The sequence below is a fragment of the Haliotis asinina genome, chromosome 1 (genome assembly GCF_037392515.1).
Source record: "Haliotis asinina isolate JCU_RB_2024 chromosome 1, JCU_Hal_asi_v2, whole genome shotgun sequence".
NCBI classification, from domain to species: Eukaryota; Metazoa; Mollusca; class Gastropoda; order Lepetellida; family Haliotidae; genus Haliotis; species Haliotis asinina.
In genome coordinates this window covers 46,645,256-46,666,812 of record NC_090280.1, presented here as the reverse complement: position 1 = coordinate 46,666,812, position 21,557 = coordinate 46,645,256, and the positions used below count along the sequence as shown (strand labels likewise).

Below are 21,557 nucleotides of genomic sequence, written 5' to 3'. Positions count from 1 at the left end.
TGAAGGTTCTCATTTTCTCATCCAGTAATTTCAAGGGTCTTGGATGAATTTACGAGATGGTTTTTGGCCTGTTATAGTCACAGGTTGTACTCCTGTTTGCACATGAAAAGCGATAATTGCGGCTTTCGGTTGTGTTCCATAAACGTTCATGCTGTTAAAATCTCAATAATGATCGACAAAAACATTCAAAATAGTTTATGCGGCATTCGCTCACGCATGTTCTTCTAAAGCACACTAACAATCATTTGACATATGCGTGCAAACTTTCGATTATTATTATCAAATTTTATTCTGCATTTCTTTTCTTTTGAGAAGTGTATGTACACAGGTGTGTCCCCAAAGTTAAGTAAAAAGGGAATATGAATAATATGTCAATGTGGGTGGATTTGAATGATTTAAAGTGCCAGTACACAGTAGTAATTTAAAATGTTATAGTGAATAGAGATTGTTTTGCAAGGCGGAAGCATGTTCTCCTACGAGGGCCTTTCTTGTTTTCAAAGTACGAAAACATGCGTAGAATTCATTCTTGTTTTTTGTATATCAAATGTTTTGTGTATCAAGTATATAATAATTTCAAAGTTTATATTTCAACAGCATATTTTGTTATATTGCCTCGACAATGCAACTTACTTAACAATGTTAAGTCCATGTGAAAGCAAAAAATATATACTAGTACACATTGTATATTGCACTTGCACATCCTATTTGTTATATACAGGTGTCTGTTCCCTATAACATATTTTGTCACTCCTGTATTCACACATTCAGTTTATATTGACTGCAGAATTTTGTTTATTTTATTTGTCATTCAATTACTCAGACACGAGTGCTATTGTTTCTGTTCTGACCGTTAGGCTGATTTGACTGATTGTGCGTGACTGTATATGTGGTGGTCACATTAACCTTACTTGGGTTCTTGAGTTACTACATACCTGTGACATGGTAGTATATACTCTTCAGAAAATGTAGGGGGTCTTCATGTTTTATTTACGATGAAAAATATTTAGGAGATTTATCGGAGTCAATCAATGTTGATATGATTTTGTTGAATGTTTTGAGAGTGCATCACCATTTGCATTCCTTACAACCATAGTTATTTGGATTGTAGTCGCTGAAAGATGATTAGTGTATGGCAAGTAATTTGCATGTATACGATTTTGATTTTAAGACAAAAGACTAGAAACAAACACTAACAAATATGTGATGCAAGATGATTGTAAAAATTAATGTTCTAAGTGATTTCTCGACCTTCTTGAAAAAAACGTCAAAATCAAGAAAGAGACCCCATGCACGTGTATGGGGCTACTGCATTGTGCACGTGCATATCATGCGTTGTGTTTAGGAGTGGTAATAGAGGGGAATGGTGGTATGTTCATAAGATGTCTGTTCTTGAAACGCTTGTTAACGTTTACACTTCCTATCCAAATTGAAAGTTCATTATCCCCTACTTTTATGAAGAGTATATATTGTGAAAAGGGAGAATACATTTATTAAAAAAATAGGTTCCATTATTACTGGCCAAAGTCTCAAATGTTTAAGGGATTATGAAATATATGTCATATGTTATGTCAACAAACTGAAACTCGAAGCGTATTATACGGTCATTTCTACATGACGCATCCTGACATGTTGTAATAAGTTAATGAAAATAGATGGTGTCGGATTCTGTGTGAAATGTTCGCCCTGCCCCACATAGCTATACTGCTATGATAACACCCATACCTGTACGCCACTACGACCTGTAGTGCCAGGTCAAGAGTGCCAGATAACAAGTCACAGGTTTCAGGCGCGCACAGGGGAGAATTCTGCACTACAAATTACGGCGTATTTGACAACTGTCAATCCAGTGCCTTCAAGCTGGTGTGACGGGAGTCATCGAGATTCTAAGTACTCAAAGACCTTCCATATCCAATCTGTCAGATAATGTTTCCGTATCATGGTTTCGTTATGACTGAGTCGGTTACACCTGTTTCCACAAAACCAGTGTATTCCGGTAACAAATCACTATATTCACCGTGTCCATCATATCACGGAACTCCATTGAAGATCCTGGCTGGAATTGGCCAGCGAAGTGCCAGATAAAAGGTAGCACATTTATCAGTAGAGTGAGTGAGTTTAGTTCTACACCGAACTCAGCAATATTCCATCTTTATAGCAGCGATCTGTACATAGTCGAGTCTGGGCCAGACACTCACGTGATCAAGAGCAGTATGTTAGACTGATGAGTGCTGTACAAAATGCAGCAGAGATCATGATTGGGTTTGAAGTACCGTTTATTAAAGATATTCCTTTTAAAATAATCAGATTTTATTGTTTACAAGGCACCAAAGCGTACAATGACTCAATGTTCAAAGGATATCAAGCTGAAGAGATAACATAATCAATCTAATCAACCACTGGAAAAGATTACAAACAAATATTTTTCGGATATATCTCCAGAGTCAACAATAGGGACTCTTGAATAATTTTACATAAATATGCTGCAAAATATGTGCTAATTAAAATAGGCTCATAGGCTCTAACATGATAATTCGTATAAATTAATATGCTAAAAGAGTATCAAGTAGAAGAAATATAATGATTCAATCGTCCATTCCAATCAGTGTGCGTACATTTGTTCTGTTGCGCAACGTTATGAAAACATACTTAATAGCTTTTTCATCGGAAGCGAAAAATACCAAATTTCCATGCATGTTATTCTTATACAAAACATCGTGATACTTAAACAGGTTCATAGTTCCTCATGTTATAAATTAATTGAACGTCATTAAGCGTATACATGCAGGAAATCATCGCGGATATGTGTTAGGATACACTGTAATTCGGATGCTGATTACTGAGAATGAATATATACTTAGAATAAAGTGATAAGTGCCACCCAGTATATTTTGTTAACAAAGGGTGTCTGATAGGAAATCTGAAATAATTACTATTGTAACTGGTTTAGTACGTTTCAGTCTAAACATTAAACCATTATTTATATTATCTTTCACTTTAAACAAGATATATGCGCTTTTTGAATACAGGTGTGTTGTTTTCCTCAAACAAGTTGCCTTTTTTGAAAAGTAAAAATCATTAATGCATGCTATATGGTCAGTGATTGTCATTTTTGACAAGTAAAATCCTTGTTTAATAGTGTTGTAGAAGCAGGAAAGGAATAGTTATTTTTTAATTGCCGGTACAAATGATTATGATATTCCGAAGTCAGTCACTAAAATAACTTTCTCTAAAGATGGATTCGTCTTTCAGATTATTTTAGTCTAATATTTCCACAGCATCACATGTTACTTTTGAAATAGGGTGACGCTTAACTTTTTATTCGGGGTATATATGTCATCCGTCTGGGTGTTGTGGCCACGTGTGTTCACGGTGGGGTCCTGTAGATCACATGAAAATGTACACAAGCGCTACCAGTCCCCAGATCCCCGTAAAGCACCTTGAAGCTGGAAACAGAAACGAAGGATACAAGCATCAGTAAATATAAAGGTCACACTGAACTAATACACGAATGAATTGTCAGACACGTGCTACAACATTGTAGCTCACCTTAATACGTAATCAACAGCCTAAACCGACGAAACATAGCAAGAATAGAATGTCTGCCATGGGGGTAATAGCAAAACCCTTTTATGGTAATGTAGATAGCAAAGCATGTGGAGTCTCAGGTCCAATGTTCTTGCGGTTACGAGAGGGGAAGCGCGTGCAGGGGTTGTTTGGGTGTTTATAATGTCAGGAAATATATGTGGAATTAAAATGTCTGATTAAATATTGGAAACAAAGTACATTACTGAACTCTCTAAATAACTACACATAGTTCAAGGTATGATGCATTTTAACACAAATGGCTACATTTTGGCAAACAATGTTCCAGATTTCACACAAAGATTCCAGAACCACATTCGTGCATCACATTTCAGTGTATTTTTATTAACAATGGTCGAAGAATGGCAACACAAATACTGAAATCAAATCAGAACAAATTATATTGCCGTCAGTCGTGGGAAACCGTATCAAAAGATTCATTTCTATTGGTCAAGTGGTTAAAACCCAACGGACGATGGACAAACGAGCCATGAGTTAAGGAAACTTGACTTTCAGTCAGGGTAGATAAACTCAGGTTCACGAGTTTAAAATATGTGACCTGGGCCCAATTGCACAACGCGATCTTAGTGCTTCGACTATCATAAGCCTATGTTGGAGAATGGGTGTTACAATCATTGTGGCGTTAAGATCGCTTTGTGCAAGTGTGCTCTCCCTCTTAGTGTCTCGTTCATACATTTTCTTTGCCCAGATTACGATTACGTATGTTGGTAGAATTCTGTTGACCGAAGGATATGAATGGCCAGATTGAATATCCGATGAGGTATTTACTCCTTAAATATAGCGAAGAGGATCTGTGCAAAGACATTAAGCTGATTTAAGCTTCAGAATAATTACTCGGTTAATTATCACTTGTATTGATGAACAAAATACAGGCGAGATAAGGCAAAGAAACGAGTCTTAATACTGGAGAGATAACTTCTCTCGGGCAGTTCATCTGTTGGGATCTGATTTGCGTATAGACGAAACAAAATGTTCTGTACACACCGCTAGCTACCAGTGGTTCTTGAACGCTGAACGTGGCTCTCAGGGTCGCCCTTCCCACGCCACTATCGCCGACTCCAACATCTCTCCTCCGCCTCTTCTTTGAGTAGCCAGAAGTAGGGCTCACAAGACTACATCTGCTACCGCTATTCAAACTCTTAAGATGACAAAGAAAACAATGGGTTTTAACAGATGTGTATTCTGATATTCTGATTTCGATGAAGTTGTGACATTGACCATTTTAACCTGTCAAAACTAAACCCTTTTGGAAGTGGTCCATTATCTCTGAAAGCGATGCAGTAATGCTGAAAATAGGCATTCTGTTTATGATACTGATGCTTTCAGTACATTTCTTCATACTGTCTTAATACTAATACTGAAGATCACCACAACCAACTGGATCAGGATTCACAGCTGATCCTAAGAGCTGACTCTAACGGAATCAGGTGGTCTTGCTCGCTGATTTCGTTGACACGTGTCATCGCCTCCCAGTTCCGCAGATGGGTTGGTGACAACACACTCGATAATTTATCGCCGCCATATAGCTGGAATGTTACTGAGTGCGGTGTGAAACTAAACTCACTCTCTCACAGCTGATTCTAGCTCCACTGGTTGACAGAACTGGGCATATGACTAAAACAACACACAGGGTCCTAAGTTGATGTTTGGATTAACCTAGCACAACGCTTAAATACTTTAGATAGAACGGAAGTGATGGGTAGGTCGTCTAAATGTGTAACATGAGCCAGTGGTCGGCATGCTGCATCCAAGACCGTCTGTAGCCGACGTCGCATTGGCGATAATTTGCAGTCAAGGACAGTTTGATGTTAAACTAAAGAATACCACCTTTGATCACCATCGTTCTTGCAAGGGTCATTGACCAAACATTGTCTTTCAAATGAATTAAGGTTGACTTTGGGCTTCCTTTATGGCAGATTGTGGTAAAGACGAAATACGGCGCTTTCATGCCATTAAAGTCACACGGAAGCATCGTTTCAAAGATATCCTTGATGGAGTGAAGGGCGACTTTGACCAATCAACTTAACAAAAGCTATGTTTATATCTGACGTTCAACTCAAATCTCATGTCTGATGGTCCATTTACAACTATAAACTATTTATTTAATTAAAGAGATAAAATATCAGTTGCTGTGACACCCTGTCACTTAATACCCCGTACTTGTCATGGAGAAACACATGTATTCTAATGTGTACAATATAATGTACACATTGTACTCACACCCAGTTCATTTAGTCATGGAAAGAAAGTAGACCACATTACACCCAGAATACATGGGCACCGGGACATTTGCACGACTTCATCAACAGGACAGATCAGTTTCCTTTATCAGAACCACAGTGTAGGACATATACGATAGGCTGCACCTCAGAGACACTGTATGACCAGGTTTGCATTACTAGTTCTGCTGAGGAGAGTAAATTGAGTAATTGTTTGTAAAGTTGTTGGTATGTTGATCCATTCAATTCCTGTGGTTTAGTTCCTTTGCTTCTAATAACTATATACACATTTCAAAAATAAGGATTTAGTTACCCTTTTCTCGCAGTGGCCAGTTCGTATACCATCCACTGCATCATCGTTGGGGCATATATACACAGTACACTCCAGTACCACGGGTGCGCCAGGGTAGCCTTCAAACTTGAACGGGTACAGGGTGGCATAAGCCATATCGTATTCATTCATCTTTGGAACGTTGAATGTGCTGAGCAGTTTGTCTTCATGAGTACATCTGTAATTGGCACATGTGTTCATGTACTTTCAAATTACCGTAATCTGAGAAGTACCGAGAAAAAAGAAATGTACTTTGTTTTCAAGGCTTATATAACACATCGCGTGATTCCACTTTGTGAGAGTTTGACAAAAATAATGCTGGTTTCCGTGACACGACTGATGTTTAATCTTGAGAGATTTTAAATAAATGTTATGACATTACTTTTGGTTCTAAGAAACCAATCGTTTCGGCATTTCTGTTAAGCGTGTTTGAGTGAACGACTGTACACAGTTGTAGTGAATGACAATAGGTCTGTTTTGACAAGATGACTTCACGAACTGTGTGTTTGTAGTACTGTCCTCCAACAATGATAGTAAAGCATCCTTTTTGTGTCCTTGAGGGTAGGCAGAGCACGTGGACGGGATCAGCATGTAGGACATTCGTTTACCACCTGTAAATAGAAGATATTTATCTCAAGTGTATCATTCTTTATCCTGAACATCAGTCAGATAAACCCGTCAGACACTACATGCTCTCTCGTATAGATTATATTGACTGATACTTTTAAAACCAAAATATTTGCACAAAACAAATCTTGATCAAAGCAGTTACATTTCAACATCAAGACATCAGGAGGAGCAAGTCATTTGTGTAGTTCGCTGTAATATTCTACATGCCACTTTTGTCGGGTATGTTTTGTATTGGAGGTGCACCTGGTTTTGTATATTTCACCTCCTGTGTGTAGAACTGCCGTTCTGTCATCTCTCTGTCTGCCATAAAAATGTCAGCGCTTCCCTTTCTTTATCCCAAATTGCACATCCAAGAATTTTATAATGCGCATCTCATTCGTAGGAAATGGTAAGAACTGTGACCAATTTAACATTAACAAACACCAGTTTGAGCTCGTCTTGAGAGCTAGCATGAAATAGACCTAATTCCCAGACCTGTGAAGATCCGGGATAGAATTGCTCCTCAGCAACCTATGCTTGTCGTAAGACGTGACAAACGGGATGGATGGTCAAGCTCGCTGACTCGGTTGTGTCATCATCTCTGATTGCATAGATCGATGCCTATGCTGTTGATCTCTGGATTGTCTGGTTCAGACTCGATTATTCAGTCCGCCGCTGGAACAGTGCTAAATTCACGGAATATCCGTCTGTTCTGCAAGTTATCAAATATCAACCAACCCACTCTCTTTACTTACGGAGATCGTTGTAAACAACTAACTTCACTTCTTTGCCCAAAGTCAGTGAGTTTTGGGGTTTTTGTAAGTCTGGAGCTGGGGATCCCTCAAAAACGCCTATCTTTAATGCGGGCAGCACCAGTTCTGAGGCAGTCGCTTTCACGCTGAAGATGAAACAATGTGTGCAACATTATACATAATACGATATATCTCATATAGAATAATCAATCGACTAATCAATAGAAATATCATTTGACATATCTGGAAACTAAAATTCTTTGACTTGCCACTGATTCCGTTACATGACGTGGAAGCCATGTGTATTATGGCAACATAATTCATATTGAAGAAACCAAACCATGGACTGGAATGAAAGACATAATTGCAAACAAAGACATATACGTGGTATTTATCCAACAAATTCACTTGTGAAGCAATACATCTCTGGTGTTAATTGTATTAACCACACACGTCACACATACGTTATACAGCAAAACCGTTCATGATTCTTTTTCATGAATTTGACTCCGCACGTAGGTATAAACATTGTAACTGTCCCTATCTACCCACTCACTCGTTTCCAAACAAATTGCAAACTATATATATCCGGCGGTATTGTTTACATAAAATCTTAAACGTTGAAAACTGCTCAACTCATACTGAGAGATTGGAAATCTAGTGTAAACCGTCTGATGGACGACACCAAGAACTGGTTGAGATAAAGTCCGTGATTTCATTCATTCGATACTCTTTTTTCACGAGAACGAAACTGCTTTCAATTGGGAGATGAAGTTGTCATGGTTTTATATCTGTAGCTCTTTGATGTGTGATTTCAGAGAGGGAAATTTTGTGTTAGCGCGAGGCTTTGAATGGCACCTTTAAACGTATCCAACCACAAGGTAGAGGACAGCAAGAACTGCTTTATCTCTATTCAGGCACAACTGACATACTATTCAAAACGGGACATTTTCACGAGCAAGAGCGAAGATGCGTGACAGGGCGTCTTTCCATTGTGGATTCGTCTAACTAAGATCAGGTTGTGCAATGAAGAAAACAATTCATTTGTAATATTTCAATAAAGCAAATTAAATCACTGAAAACGTCCAATAAACAGAAACATTTGTCTTAGTTTTCAACAGGTGTGCAATTGTGGTTGCATTACCCCAAGGACGTATTACTGATTGACTCGTCCGTGACCTCGGACTTTGGATGGCTGTCTGCCTACAAAGGCAACGGGTTAGGTTTTGTATCGACACTGCCAGTTTAGAGATTTTTACTATATCATCTGGGGAAATCTTATTAATGTCTATTTATCTGTATGGTCACCTTATATCATGTTCATCAGTTTTATGTTTCTTATAGTTAGAGTAGCAATCGTATGCAGAACGGCTGTTCTTTAGACATGAACTTAGAAACATTTGAGTTTACTATTGTTATGCTAATATTTCTACCTGAATTATCATGGTTAGGAATTTCACTAGCGTCAGTCGAATCTGGGATATCATCCTAAAACGAAATGAACGCAAATGTAAATCCCCAACCCCATCCCCAACCCCCACGTCACCTGGCGATTTATTTCTTAATATTCTTAATATTGTAAAGTTTAGCAACTTAGAGTGCGTTTAACATCATTTGGAACTATTTGAAGTTGCATTGTGGAGTGTTGTTGGCACTTTATCAAGGCGTATGAAGCAATGTACAGTCAGTATCCCACGCTATCTCAAGAACTCACCTCACTGGCGGTACAATTGACACACTGACCGGATCTCCATTTGTGTCGGGAATGCAGGTCACTCTGTAGACAATGGAACCAATCCCTCCCATGACAGTTTTCTTGCCTGTTGATATGGTGGGAAGTGTTCTATTGTGTGCTTCGATGAGAAATGCACCTTCCTTCGTGTCCTGTAACAATACACGACATATTACGTCATTCTGATCTCTGTGTGAATCATCATTTCACGCTTTCATTTATCATCATTTCATTTATCACCATTTCAGCAGATGGAGTTCGACATTCTTTTATACAGATGTTACATGATATATTCTGTAACGGTGGGTAACCTTGCGTTAAAGTTTTCACACAATATATTTTACAAAGGTGACACAGCACTGATAGTCTGTCAAAAAGTACCTGAGCAATTATATAGAAAACCAGATACTCGATGATTTGCATACATGTGAAACATACGGTCTCACCGTAGGCAAGTAAGTTTGTTCAAGAATTACCTCTGTTCACCCAGCAGAAAATGGGTACCCGGTGAGATAAAGTCATGTGATTATAAACTTCTAGCGCCTAACAGGCACCTTGCGTTATCCGGGGTAATAATAATGATGTTCAGTATGATATGAGCTTAGAGCATGTCCCTCAGTGATGTGGATAAGGCGCAATATAAGTACGCTTCTTATTATGATTTAGAGATCAGGATAGAATGTAGCAGAGAGGGTTCGGGTAATCCTGGCACAGTCGGGTCGGTAAGGCTCATCATCAGCTCAGGGCCCTCGCCCCCTCAACACACAGCCCAGACAGCGAATGGGACTTCTCCCAGGAAACACTGCCTAGTCGAACCCACCAAGAACTTTTCGGAGAATATCGGAGGCTCGGAGGCTCCCCAACACTGCATTACCCAGATTGTCAGAAGGGCTGTGCTCCCGGTGGAGAACCCCGGCACTCTCCTGATCTGCGCCAAGAGATCAGAAGATACCAAACCAAGGGCACCGAGAACAATGGGGAGTCTGACGACTGTGTACTTGGGATGCAGGCGAGACATTTCAAAGGCGAGGTCCGCATATTTATCATGCTTTTCCTGAATCTTGCCAATCACATTGCTGTCAAAAGGGACAGAAAATTCTATGATATAAATCATTTCATTGGTTTTATAAAAAAGGACAAGATCAGGTTTGTTGGCTGGAATTCGTCTCAGGCTGTATATTGGCCTATTCCAGAGAAGTTTAAAAGCGTCACCATGGATGGACCTCGGGATCAAAGCCACAGGCATGGCAGAGACGATAGTAAAAGCAGCGAGCCATGCCATCATGTCTTTTAAGATAAGCTGTTTGTGCCAAGGAAGGGCATCCACTGACAAGGTCTTGAGCAGTCTCTGTAAATTCATTGCAAAGACGACATTTCATATTGATATTTTCTTTAACAATAACATTGTGGCGATTGCGAGTGGGAGGTGACTGGTCCTGAGCAGCAAAAAGGAAGCCCTCAATTTCACATTTGAGACCAGCCGACTTCATCCAGACGAAGGAGTCGGTTGGATTGCTGTTCTGTTCCACACACTGCATGTAAACACGATGTAATGGCTTCTCAGACAGCTTCTCCACAAAGGACCGACTCTGGGCAGACTTGGTGAAGGACTTCACCTGGTTTACTCCCATCACTGTACCGTCCAGCAGTACATCGCCATCAACAAAATTAACTTCAAACTTCAAATTGTGTCCAACAACCTTGGCACGCTTAAAATAGCTGTGAAATTCCTTGCTTTCATCGTCAGTCTTGACACGCATCACCAGAGGATCATCTGATAAATAAATATGTGCAAAAGTACACAATAAAATTCTATCATGAAGAGTTTCCACATTAATCAAACCCCGTCCTCCCGAATTGATTGGCATATATAAACGATTAAGAGAGGAACGAGGGTGGTGTGCACTGTTATCGGACATGATCCTTCTAGTCTTGTTTTGTCCAATCAACTACTCCAAAGGAATAGGAGAGGACTGGCACAGCAACAATATTGGTGGCTTTGATCTTGTTTCGAGCATTTAGCTCTGAGCTCCAGATTTTCTTTGAACGAGATTTATACTCGGCCCGTAGTTTATCTTGAATCTGGGCATTCTGGAGCATTCCAAGATAGGTGTAGGCCTGATCTTCCACAAGATGCTCAATAACTCCTCCTCCTTGTAACCTGACCGATCCATTATTAGTTACCTTGCCACATTTCAAATGAAGAGTATTACATTTGTCGAGGCCAAAAGTCATGCCAATATCATTAGAGAAGGACTCGACAAGGAGAACCTGTTCTTTCAAATTGGTCTCTCCTTTGGCAAGGAGTTCGATGTCATCCATGTAGAGGAGATGAGTAAGAGGTGTTGGGGATCTGTGCTGAGGAGGTCCGGGATGGTAACCCTCCTCCCTATCGAGCAGAAAACTCAAAGAATTTAGAGACAAACAAAAAAGCAAAGGACTAAAGGAATCCCCCTGGAAAATTCCCCTTCTGATTGGAATAGATTCTGAAGTCTGCAGCTGCCCTTGTGAGTACATCTCAAGTTGAGCCAATCAGCAACTCATTAAAGACTTGAGTGAATCAAGTAGTCGCTCAGGGAGGTCAAGTACTTTGTCCACCTGAGTTAATCAATGATTCTTCTGATCAATACGACCAATCTGAAGACATAGGTAACGGTTCAGAGTACGGGGAGACGACTGACATAATGCCACGAAAGGATATGTAACCAGTTAATGTCACCTTAACTTTTTCATCAAATACCTGAACTGCCGGCATTTGCTATAATCAATGGTTTTCACTTAAGGACATTACGTTTTTGTCCATTTTGGAACTGAATGATTACAAACCGAAAAGATATGTCATCACTCATTCACTTACATATTTTGAGCACAATAACTATCTCTAAGTTTGGTTCAGTTTGTCAGATATTTTACGCCATTTGTAATGGGTACAGCTGAAAAGAATCTTAATGACAGGAGAAAAAACGACGTAAACAAAAGAGCTTGATCTGATACATACCGATGTTACCCCTTAACATTCACAACATTATCGAAAAGCACATATTTCATATTCCATATTCAATATATTCATATTCCCCATTCATACCATTTTTCAGCCCTATAGGTGCTAAAGATACTGCGTGTGTTACTGTTGTCGTCCCTTATATAAGTAGGACTTACAAACTGAACCCTTTGTACAGAGCACTGGTCTTGAATCAGTGAAAGCAAAGAAGGTTGGTGAAAGAACGGCAAATTATTCTATGGGTTTTCTTCCCTCAGACGTAAATGCGGCTGACCAGGTAAAATACAGATCTTGTTGTTAGCTTATTGGCAAGTCAAACTCAGATGGAGAAAAACATGCATATAATTACTGTTTTATCTCCCTGCCATTAAAGTTTTGGTATCACACTTCTGCATGCAATGTGTTTGCCTAGCCTGTGCAGTGGCCTCTACGTAATATTTAGAACTAACGTTTCTCACAGAGATGTTAAGTCGTTTGTTAACCAATGAGATTAATAAGATGTTGTTTAACGACTGAAATCTGCTGATGTGGCTGAAACCGGGGGAAAGTACAATGTCACTTACCATACATGAAGAGGTAAGATTCACATCCTTATCGTCAATCGTGAAGTGGTTTGTACGATTGGGACATGGTGATGGCACATTTCCAGTGACAAAAAGATCGAGGTGGTATGAAGTGTTTTGATGTATGCCGACCGAGCTGTCATTGTAACAAGCTGGAACAAAAGCAACATTATCTTTATTTCCATGAACGTGACGTGACTACATGTTAAATAGACTGAACTCAGTTTGCTATCTCAAGTTGTAAATACGGAAGTAGTTTGCAGAAACAAAGTGAAAATAATCGCGTGCTGGAATTAGCTCTCAATCAAATATATCCATTTATTACACAATCCGTAGTTCTTTGGGTATTCAGAGGATGGAATCTCACAAGCTGAAACATACGTACTGATCTTGAAGGGGTGAACCAAAGGCAGGTTTGATGGCCATAGATGCTGTCAAACAACAAAACGTAACATTATTCCGTGAGAAATACTCAAACTGAACAAAACCACTAAAGAACAAAACACTCTACGTATACCGATTACCATGACCTCTATGGTCTGCACGAAGACTTGCACATTCTATAGCATTGTCTAAGACCATGAGTGGTTTGTTATTCTTAGTCCACAAGGACGTAATGAACTAACAGGAAAATTATCATTGTCACAGCAGTGGTCATTTACCTGCAGTATCAACTGACACTTTACACCTATACACCCAAACGAAAACGTGAACAATCTTACAAGGGGTATATGAAATACATATCAAGATTGGGTTGATAATATAATGTGCTCACAGTTGGAATTGGAGTCGTAGTCTGAAACACAAATGTTTGCAGTATGAGTAATTATCAGTTTGTCAGTCACATTTGAGTACAACATCATTGGCAGTATTCTTTAATAACATGCTGTAATGTTATATGGAAACAAAAGCACAAAGAAACACTACAAAACACTGTGTATCGATTACCATCACTTCCTCGGTCGAGATTGAGACTTATGTTCTATCACATCGTCTAAGCCCATGAAGAGTTTATTATTGTCTGGCTACATGGACATAATGAACTTACATTAACATTAGAATTGTCACATCTTCAACAGAGGTCATATAATATAACAATCCCACTAGTGACAAGCTGAATAGCAACTCTGCCCCTCTTGAAGGATTTCATGCTTGCGAAGGAACAGCACAACTTTATCAAACAGGAACGATAACTCTATGCCTCTTCGTACTTAATATCACCAAAGCATTCGTTCAGTATTTTGCTGTTTTTGTTTTCGCATATTTATTTTAAAGAATTAAACCTCCTTGCTACAACTGAAAGAACTGAACGAATATTTGTTAGAAACACTCAACTGATACTTTTAGGCATTCATTTTGACATAGATTTAGAAAATATGGTTGAGAACCATTATGCAGATGAATTGTCCCAAATTACGAAAGAAATAAGCACCTGGTCAGCACGATCACGTACTCCCTTGGGACGAAACACAGTTTTGAAATCACTCCTGCTTCCTAAATCACCTATTTCCGATACTCCCAAATCCTCCAGACCATGTTTTAGTTAAACATCAAGATCCATGTTTTAGTTAAACATCAAGATCCATGTTTTAGTTAAACATCAGGATCCATGTTTTAGTTAAACATCAAGATCCATGTTTTAGTTAAACATCAAGATCCATGTTTTAGTTAAACATCAAGATCCATGTTTTAGTTAAACATCAGGAACCATGTTTTAGTTAAACATCAAGATCCATGTTTTAGCTAAACATCAGGAACCTGTTTTAGTTAAACATCAGGATCCATGTTTTAGTTAAACTTCAAGATCCATGTTTTAGTTAAACATCAAGATCCATGTTTTAGTTAAACATCAGGAACCATGTTTTAGTTAAACATCAAGATCCATGTTTTAGTTAAACATCAAGATCCATGTTTTAGTTAAACATCAGGAACCATGTTTTAGTTAAACATCAAGATCCATGTTTTAGTTAAACATCAGGATCCATGTTTTAGTTAAACATCAAGATCCATGTTTTAGTTAAACATCAGGAACCATGTTTTAGTTAAACATCAAGATCCATGTTTTAGTTAAACATCAAGATCCATGTTTTAGTTAAACATCAAGATCCATGTTTTAGTTAAACATCAGGAACCATGTTTTAGTTAAACATCAGGATCCATGTTTTAGTTAAACATCAAGATCCATGTTTTAGTTAAACATCAGGATCCATGTTTTAGTTAAACATCAGGATCCATGTTTTAGTTAAACATCAGGATCCATGTTTTAGTTAAACATCAGGATCCATGTTATAGTTAAACATCAAGATCCATGTTTTAGTTAAACATCAGGAACCTGTTTTAGTTAAACATCAGGATCCATGTTTTAGTTAAACATCAGGATCCATGTTTTAGTTAAACATCAAGATCCATGTTTTAGTTAAACATCAAGATCCATGTTTTAGTTAAACATCAAGATCCATGTTTTAGTTAAACATCAAGATCCATGTTTTAGTTAAACTTCAAGATCCATGTTTTAGTTAAACTTCAAGATCCATGTTTTAGTTAAACATCAAGATCCATGTTTTAGTTAAACTTCAAGATCCATGTTTTAGTTAAACATCAGGATCCATGTTATAGTTAAACATCAAGATCCATGTTTTAGTTAAACATCAGGAACCTGTTTTAGTTAAACATCAGGATCCATGTTTTAGTTAAACATCAAGATCCATGTTTTAGTTAAACATCAAGATCCATGTTTTAGTTAAACATCAGGATCCATGTTTTAGTTAAACATCAAGATCCATGTTTTAGTACCATGTTTTAGTTAAACTTCAAGATCCATGTTTTAGTTAAACATCAAGATCCATGTTTTAGTTAAACTTCAAGATCCATGTTTTAGTTAAACATCAAGATCCATGTTTTAGTTAAACATCAAGATCCATGTTTTAGTTAAACTTCAAGATCCATGTTTTAGTTAAACTTCAAGATCCATGTTTTAGTTAAACATCAAGATCCATGTTTTAGTTAAACATCAAGATCCATGTTATAGTTAAACATCAAGATCCATGTTTTAGTTAAACATCAGGAACCTGTTTTAGTTAAACATTAGGATCCATGTTTTAGTTAAACATCAAGATCCATGTTTTAGTTAAACTTCAAGATCCATGTTTTAGTTAAACATCAAGATCCATGTTATAGTTAAACATCAAGATCCATGTTTTAGTTAAACTTCAAGATCCATGTTTTAGTTAAACTTCAAGATCCATGTTTTAGTTAAACTTCAAGATCCATGTTTTAGTTAAACATCAAGATCCATGTTATAGTTAAACATCAAGATCCATGTTTTAGTTAAACATCAGGAACCTGTTTTAGTTAAACATCAGGATCCATGTTTTAGTTAAACATCAAGATCCATGTTTTAGTTAAACATCAAGATCCATGTTTTAGTTAAACATCAGGATCCATGTTTTAGTTAAACATCAGGATCCATGTTATAGTTAAACATCAAGATCCATGTTTTAGTTAAACATCAGGAACCTGTTTTAGTTAAACATCAGGATCCATGTTTTAGTTAAACATCAAGATCCATGTTTTAGTTAAACATCAAGATCCATGTTTTAGTTAAACATCAAGATCCATGTTTTAGTTAAACTTCAAGATCCATGTTTTAGTTAAACATCAAGATCCATGTTTTAGTTAAACATCAGGAACCTGTTTTAGTTAAACATCAAGATCCATGTTTTAGTTAAACATCAAGATCCATGTTTTAGTTAAACTTCAAGATCCATGTTTTAGTTAAACATCAGGAACCTGTTTTAGTTAAACATCAGGATCCATGTTTTAGTTAAACATCAAGATCCATGTTTTAGTTAAACATCAAGAACCATGTTTTAGTTAAACATCAGGATCCATGTTTTAGTTAAACATCAAGATCCATGTTTTAGATTTACATGTAGAGGAAAACCAGACAAAATTAAAAGGGACATTATTGCATATCCGAAACATGTTCCAAAACGTGGTGGATTAGAGGTACCGAAAATTGAAAAGACAACTGATGCCAAAAAGCTTGGATGCGTAAGAAAATTATTACAGAAATCATATAAGTGGAATTATCTTTTTCTTAGACAGATGACAGGTGAAATTTACCTATGGTCTGCAGATAGTAATTACATTAAAATCGTGCTACTCCAACCTTAACTAATCAGTTTTTGAAAGTTGTGTTACTTGCTTGGGCCTGGTTCATATCTAAACAAAAAAGATACTATTGCAAGTGAATTTGAAATCCATTCACAGTCTATCTGGTGTAATGAGGACATATTAGATAACAAACCTATTCTGCATAAATACTGGTACAACAATGGAGTTGTATTTGTATCTGACATGATGACAGCAGAAGGAAAACTTGTATCATTTGATGACTTTATATAAACTCAAAACTAATTTCCTGACCTATGAAGGGGTCAAACAAGCAATTACTACTCACAGGTCACAACATGTCACAATTCTGAGCACTTAACCGACACACCCTTTAAATTTCTGTGCTCTAAATTTAAAACCGAATACTATAATAAAAACTAAAAATCTAAACCTTCTACCAAAGGACTGGGAAATAAATGGAAATGCACTCACAGCACTGATCCAAGATGGTTGCAATACAGAATTATTCACAATACTCTACCTACAAAACGGTTTTTGCTTAAGATCAAGTATATAGACTCTCTCATTTGTTGTTTTTGTGAATATAACATTGAATCAATTACCCATCTCTTTTTCGGCTGTGAAATTGTTCAAAAAATATCTGAAAAAACTCCAGTCATGGCTCTTAATATTCCGTTGCATTCCACAAAACAGAATGAGATCAAAGGGAAAAATAACAATCCAATTAAAGCCATAATACTTGTTGTGAAACAAGTTATCCTAATACACAGTAGACATTCAACTGAACCCTTTCAGTCATGTGAAAAGGGAGATAATTAAGTATTTTGACATTACAAAATATGTTTATTCCTTTCTTGGGGTGTTGACAAATTCTTTTCTTTTTGGTCATCTCCACATGCATTTTTCCAGCACTGTAAGGAGAGCAATGGATAATCTCGTCTATGTTATCTATGTTACGATGTTAACTATGTTATCTCTCTCATATCCATCCATCCATACATCCATCCATACATAATTGACATTCAGCAGCCTCTTCCTATAGAAACACTATTTATATACCATGTACCACGTTTTGACTGAATGTACAGTACCTGTAAATGAGCGAAAACAATTAAATAAAAAAGTATGTTTGTTAGACACATATTCTGACGTAATTATTACCAGATGTTCACCTTAAGTTTCCAATTATATTTCTGAATAGGGTTTAATAATTACACACGCAACCAAAAAATCAAGCATAAATAGAACACAATTATCACTTATTTATGACATATAATACACATATATGCTGCTTGTAAAAAAACAAATAAACAAAATTATAAGCGTACAATCGCGATTCAAAAGTGCAATATTTGGTACCTGTGCTTACTTCCCTCGAAACGAAGCCCTCGGAAGACCGAACCCAGTCATAGCGGGTGGATGTGCACTCAAGTGTATTCTGATTGGCTGGTTCATTTGCAGACACGCTGAGGGCTCATTGTGTGCACAGAAAGATTATCTGATTGATGGGCATTTTAGAAGTATGGCGAGTCACAAGAAAGTAAGATTCTTTATGGATAACAACTTCTTTCATTGTATTTGATGCGTCGTGTCAGTATGGATTCATATACCGTTGTCAAACAAAATCATATACACTAGAAGTTGTTATTCATAACGAATGTATAGGGATATGTTGGGTTTTGTAAATACATGTTCTCTGAATTTGCGTCCCATCCAGTCAAAAAATTATCTCAGTAGAGATGGTAAACTACTGAGTGGCTGGAAACTGTCATTCGTCCAAGTACAAAGCAGGGCTTAAAACTGACAAGAGTTTGCGTCAGTTTCCGTCAGATCCAGTCATCCGAGAAAAATGGATGTAGTTTGTTTGCAACCCACAGACATCAAACATGTCATGCGTACAAATATCACACCTGCCTAATTACATAATGTGGCAGAGACAAGACTCGGGTGCACGACTCATAAATCAGTTTATTTTGTTTATGGCGTATAGCCTGATACCTGTTAAGTTCAAATTGCATGTGGTCAATGATTGAAGCTGTGCATTGCATAATGTCTTCAGCAAACAGACAGGCAGACATATAGGTGTCAATAAACCAGACATTGAGTTTTCTCTGTGACAGAGGCTGCTGTCCACAATCAACAAGTTCTGTTTTTTTTTATTATTGTTTTTTTTTTTTGTTGTTGTTGCTGTTGTAACGAGTAGATTATTTATAAGTTTGTGTACACAATCAAGATTAGACTACTGCTCACCAACTCATACTCTGGGCATGCATACTGTTTCAAGCTCTGTGAACCTAGTCACTGCGCATTCGTTATGGGGGCAGCACAGCACAGCTGTTGAAACCACTCAGCGCTGGGGAAAATTTAGTTTTCATCGCGTTTTTTTACGCGTTGAATTGAACTTTACAGGTTGAATTGAAATTATTGATGGTATGTTTCGGTAACTGCTTACCGAAAGGTATCGGAATCTGTAAAGTTGTGTTGTATGATGCATGTGACCTTTAAGACAACAACATAATGCCATAAACGATTGATCTCATAACGAGCATCGAGACGGGGTCATTTGGAGGTTGTTTGTTGTTTGGAGGTTACGGTAAGGGGTGAGTGGTGACAAATGATTAAATCCTTCCAGAGGGGCACGAGTCGCTATCGGCTTGTCCGGAATAACTCGAGTTGGTGACGAATGCCCAGCAAATCCGCCAACAATTTCTCGTATGCTGTGGCTATTGACAAATATATTTTAAGGGTAACAAAGATCAATAAAAGCATTTTCAAACTGTGATGTCACAGCCTGTGGTGAAGTAACTGGGATCGCAGACCTTGTCTAAAACTGTGAAGTTGAGTCAAGCGGATGACGGCCAATATAATGGCTTTCAGTGGGCTGACATACAACAGTTATCCATATGAGTAATTCAAGGTCTGACGTGAAAAGAAAACCTTCAGAGAAAACAACATTATGGAAATTGTAAAATTGAAAACAAGGTTTGATCTAACAACTCAATAACTACTTGTAACTAACTTTCCATATGATTTTCATGATATTAAAGATTTTAGTTCTTTCGATGTTATTCAGCCGTTATAACAGCTCAGATTGCAGCATACAAAAAGACACTCAGGAAGTAAGTCTTCAAAACAAGGTTTTCCGGCACATTAGTGAAATATGTAGGCCAAACACCCAAACCAAGAAATCCAGTGTTAAAATGTAATTAAGGGATGGTTCAACTTCATAGTAATGTACTGTTATAGGAATCAAGATAAAGCACAATATCAATATACATATATAGAGTACAATATACAATATATATATATACATACATACGCACGCACTCATACATACATACATACATACATACATACATACATACATACATACATATATATACATATATATATATATATATATATATATATATATATATATATATATATATATATATATATATATATATATATATATATATATATATATATATATATATATATATATATATATATAAATGCCAAATCAACACTTACAGCAGCATGTATACTCTCCAGCCACACAGCAACAAACAAGGCAAATAGGAGCAACTTCATCCTGCAAGAGATATGTCTAGTTTCAGTTAAAAGATAGAGCTGAAGCATCTGGGATTACGTGACGTCTGATAATATATAATATTTTGTGATAATTTTGTGATATATTTCATTGTTATCTTTTTGTGATGACCATGGCACTTTGATTGTGCTCCTCGGTGTTATCGTTTGTGACATCTGAATATCGTATATCCATGACGGAGTGAAAGTTCGTACATCAGGGTCTGTACAGATCTTTGAGATCCACTCATGCCACAAGTACTTACGCTATACTCAGTTTTGCTGTAAGTATGTGCTACTGGTGTAGGGTTAAGCAAAGGGTCCTTTTGCGAACAGGTTTAATGTCAATACAGTGGTGACTATTCAGTTGTTCAGGTCCAATCTCCAGTTCATATGAGTAATGGACCGTATAAGTGAAACAACTAGTCATTATTAAATTATGATGCTAGTATTGTGATGATGCAGTTAAAGCTAAATATGTCCTTGACCTGGATCACGCCATGGCACTTATTGCCAAACCAATTGTTGTCAACTTTACATGTCATACAGAGAATGCTTTCTGGATGAAATCATCTATCACAGAAACTCGTGGTTGACTGATGTTCAAAGTTGAAGGTGTCATCATATATTACATATACGGTTACGTTTAGATTAGAAACGGTTATACAGTATTTCCCGTGGATGAATCTGGCAACAATCACTACTTCATGGTTTGATGACACTACTGCACTTGCCGCTATATATACTGCTACGTTTAGATTAGAAACGGTTATACAGTATTTCCCGTGGATGAATCTGGCAACAATCACTACTTCATGGTTTGATGACACTACTGCACTTGCCGCTATATATACTGCTACGTTTAGATTAGAAACGGTTATACAGTATTTCCCGTGGATGAATCTGGCAACAATCACTACTTCATGGTTTGATGACACTACTGCACTTGCCGCTATATATACTGCTACGTTTAGATTAGAAACGGTTATACAGTATTTCTCGTGGATGAATCTGGCAACAATCACTACTTCATGGTT

General features: G+C 37.3%; 3 protein-coding genes across 5 annotated transcripts in view; 2 read left to right on the top strand and 1 right to left on the bottom strand.

Moving 5' to 3' along the window:
* Positions 1-21,557, top strand: part of LOC137292233 (anaphase-promoting complex subunit 13-like) — a 384,028-nt gene that overhangs the window by 130,921 nt on the left and 231,550 nt on the right. The window lies entirely within an intron of this gene.
* Positions 1-21,557, top strand: part of LOC137292176 (splicing factor U2AF 35 kDa subunit-like) — a 285,875-nt gene that overhangs the window by 203,732 nt on the left and 60,586 nt on the right. The window lies entirely within an intron of this gene.
* Positions 2,256-21,557, bottom strand: part of LOC137279511 (uncharacterized) — a 34,341-nt gene continuing 15,039 nt past the window's right edge. For all 3 annotated transcript variants that reach the window (XM_067811819.1, XM_067811820.1, XM_067811821.1), the window contains 10 exons: positions 20,464-20,524; positions 13,586-13,606; positions 13,196-13,241; positions 12,811-12,962; positions 9,229-9,398; positions 7,518-7,660; positions 6,653-6,764; positions 6,136-6,331; positions 4,588-4,741; positions 2,256-3,443 (listed from right to left, as the gene is read on the bottom strand). In XM_067811819.1, coding sequence (XP_067667920.1) covers positions 3,385-3,443; positions 4,588-4,741; positions 6,136-6,331; positions 6,653-6,764; positions 7,518-7,660; positions 9,229-9,398; positions 12,811-12,962; positions 13,196-13,241; positions 13,586-13,606; positions 20,464-20,523 — 1,113 coding nt within the window. In that variant the 5' untranslated portion in view covers position 20,524 and the 3' untranslated portion in view covers positions 2,256-3,384. The remainder of the gene's footprint in view (positions 3,444-4,587; positions 4,742-6,135; positions 6,332-6,652; positions 6,765-7,517; positions 7,661-9,228; positions 9,399-12,810; positions 12,963-13,195; positions 13,242-13,585; positions 13,607-20,463; positions 20,525-21,557) is intronic.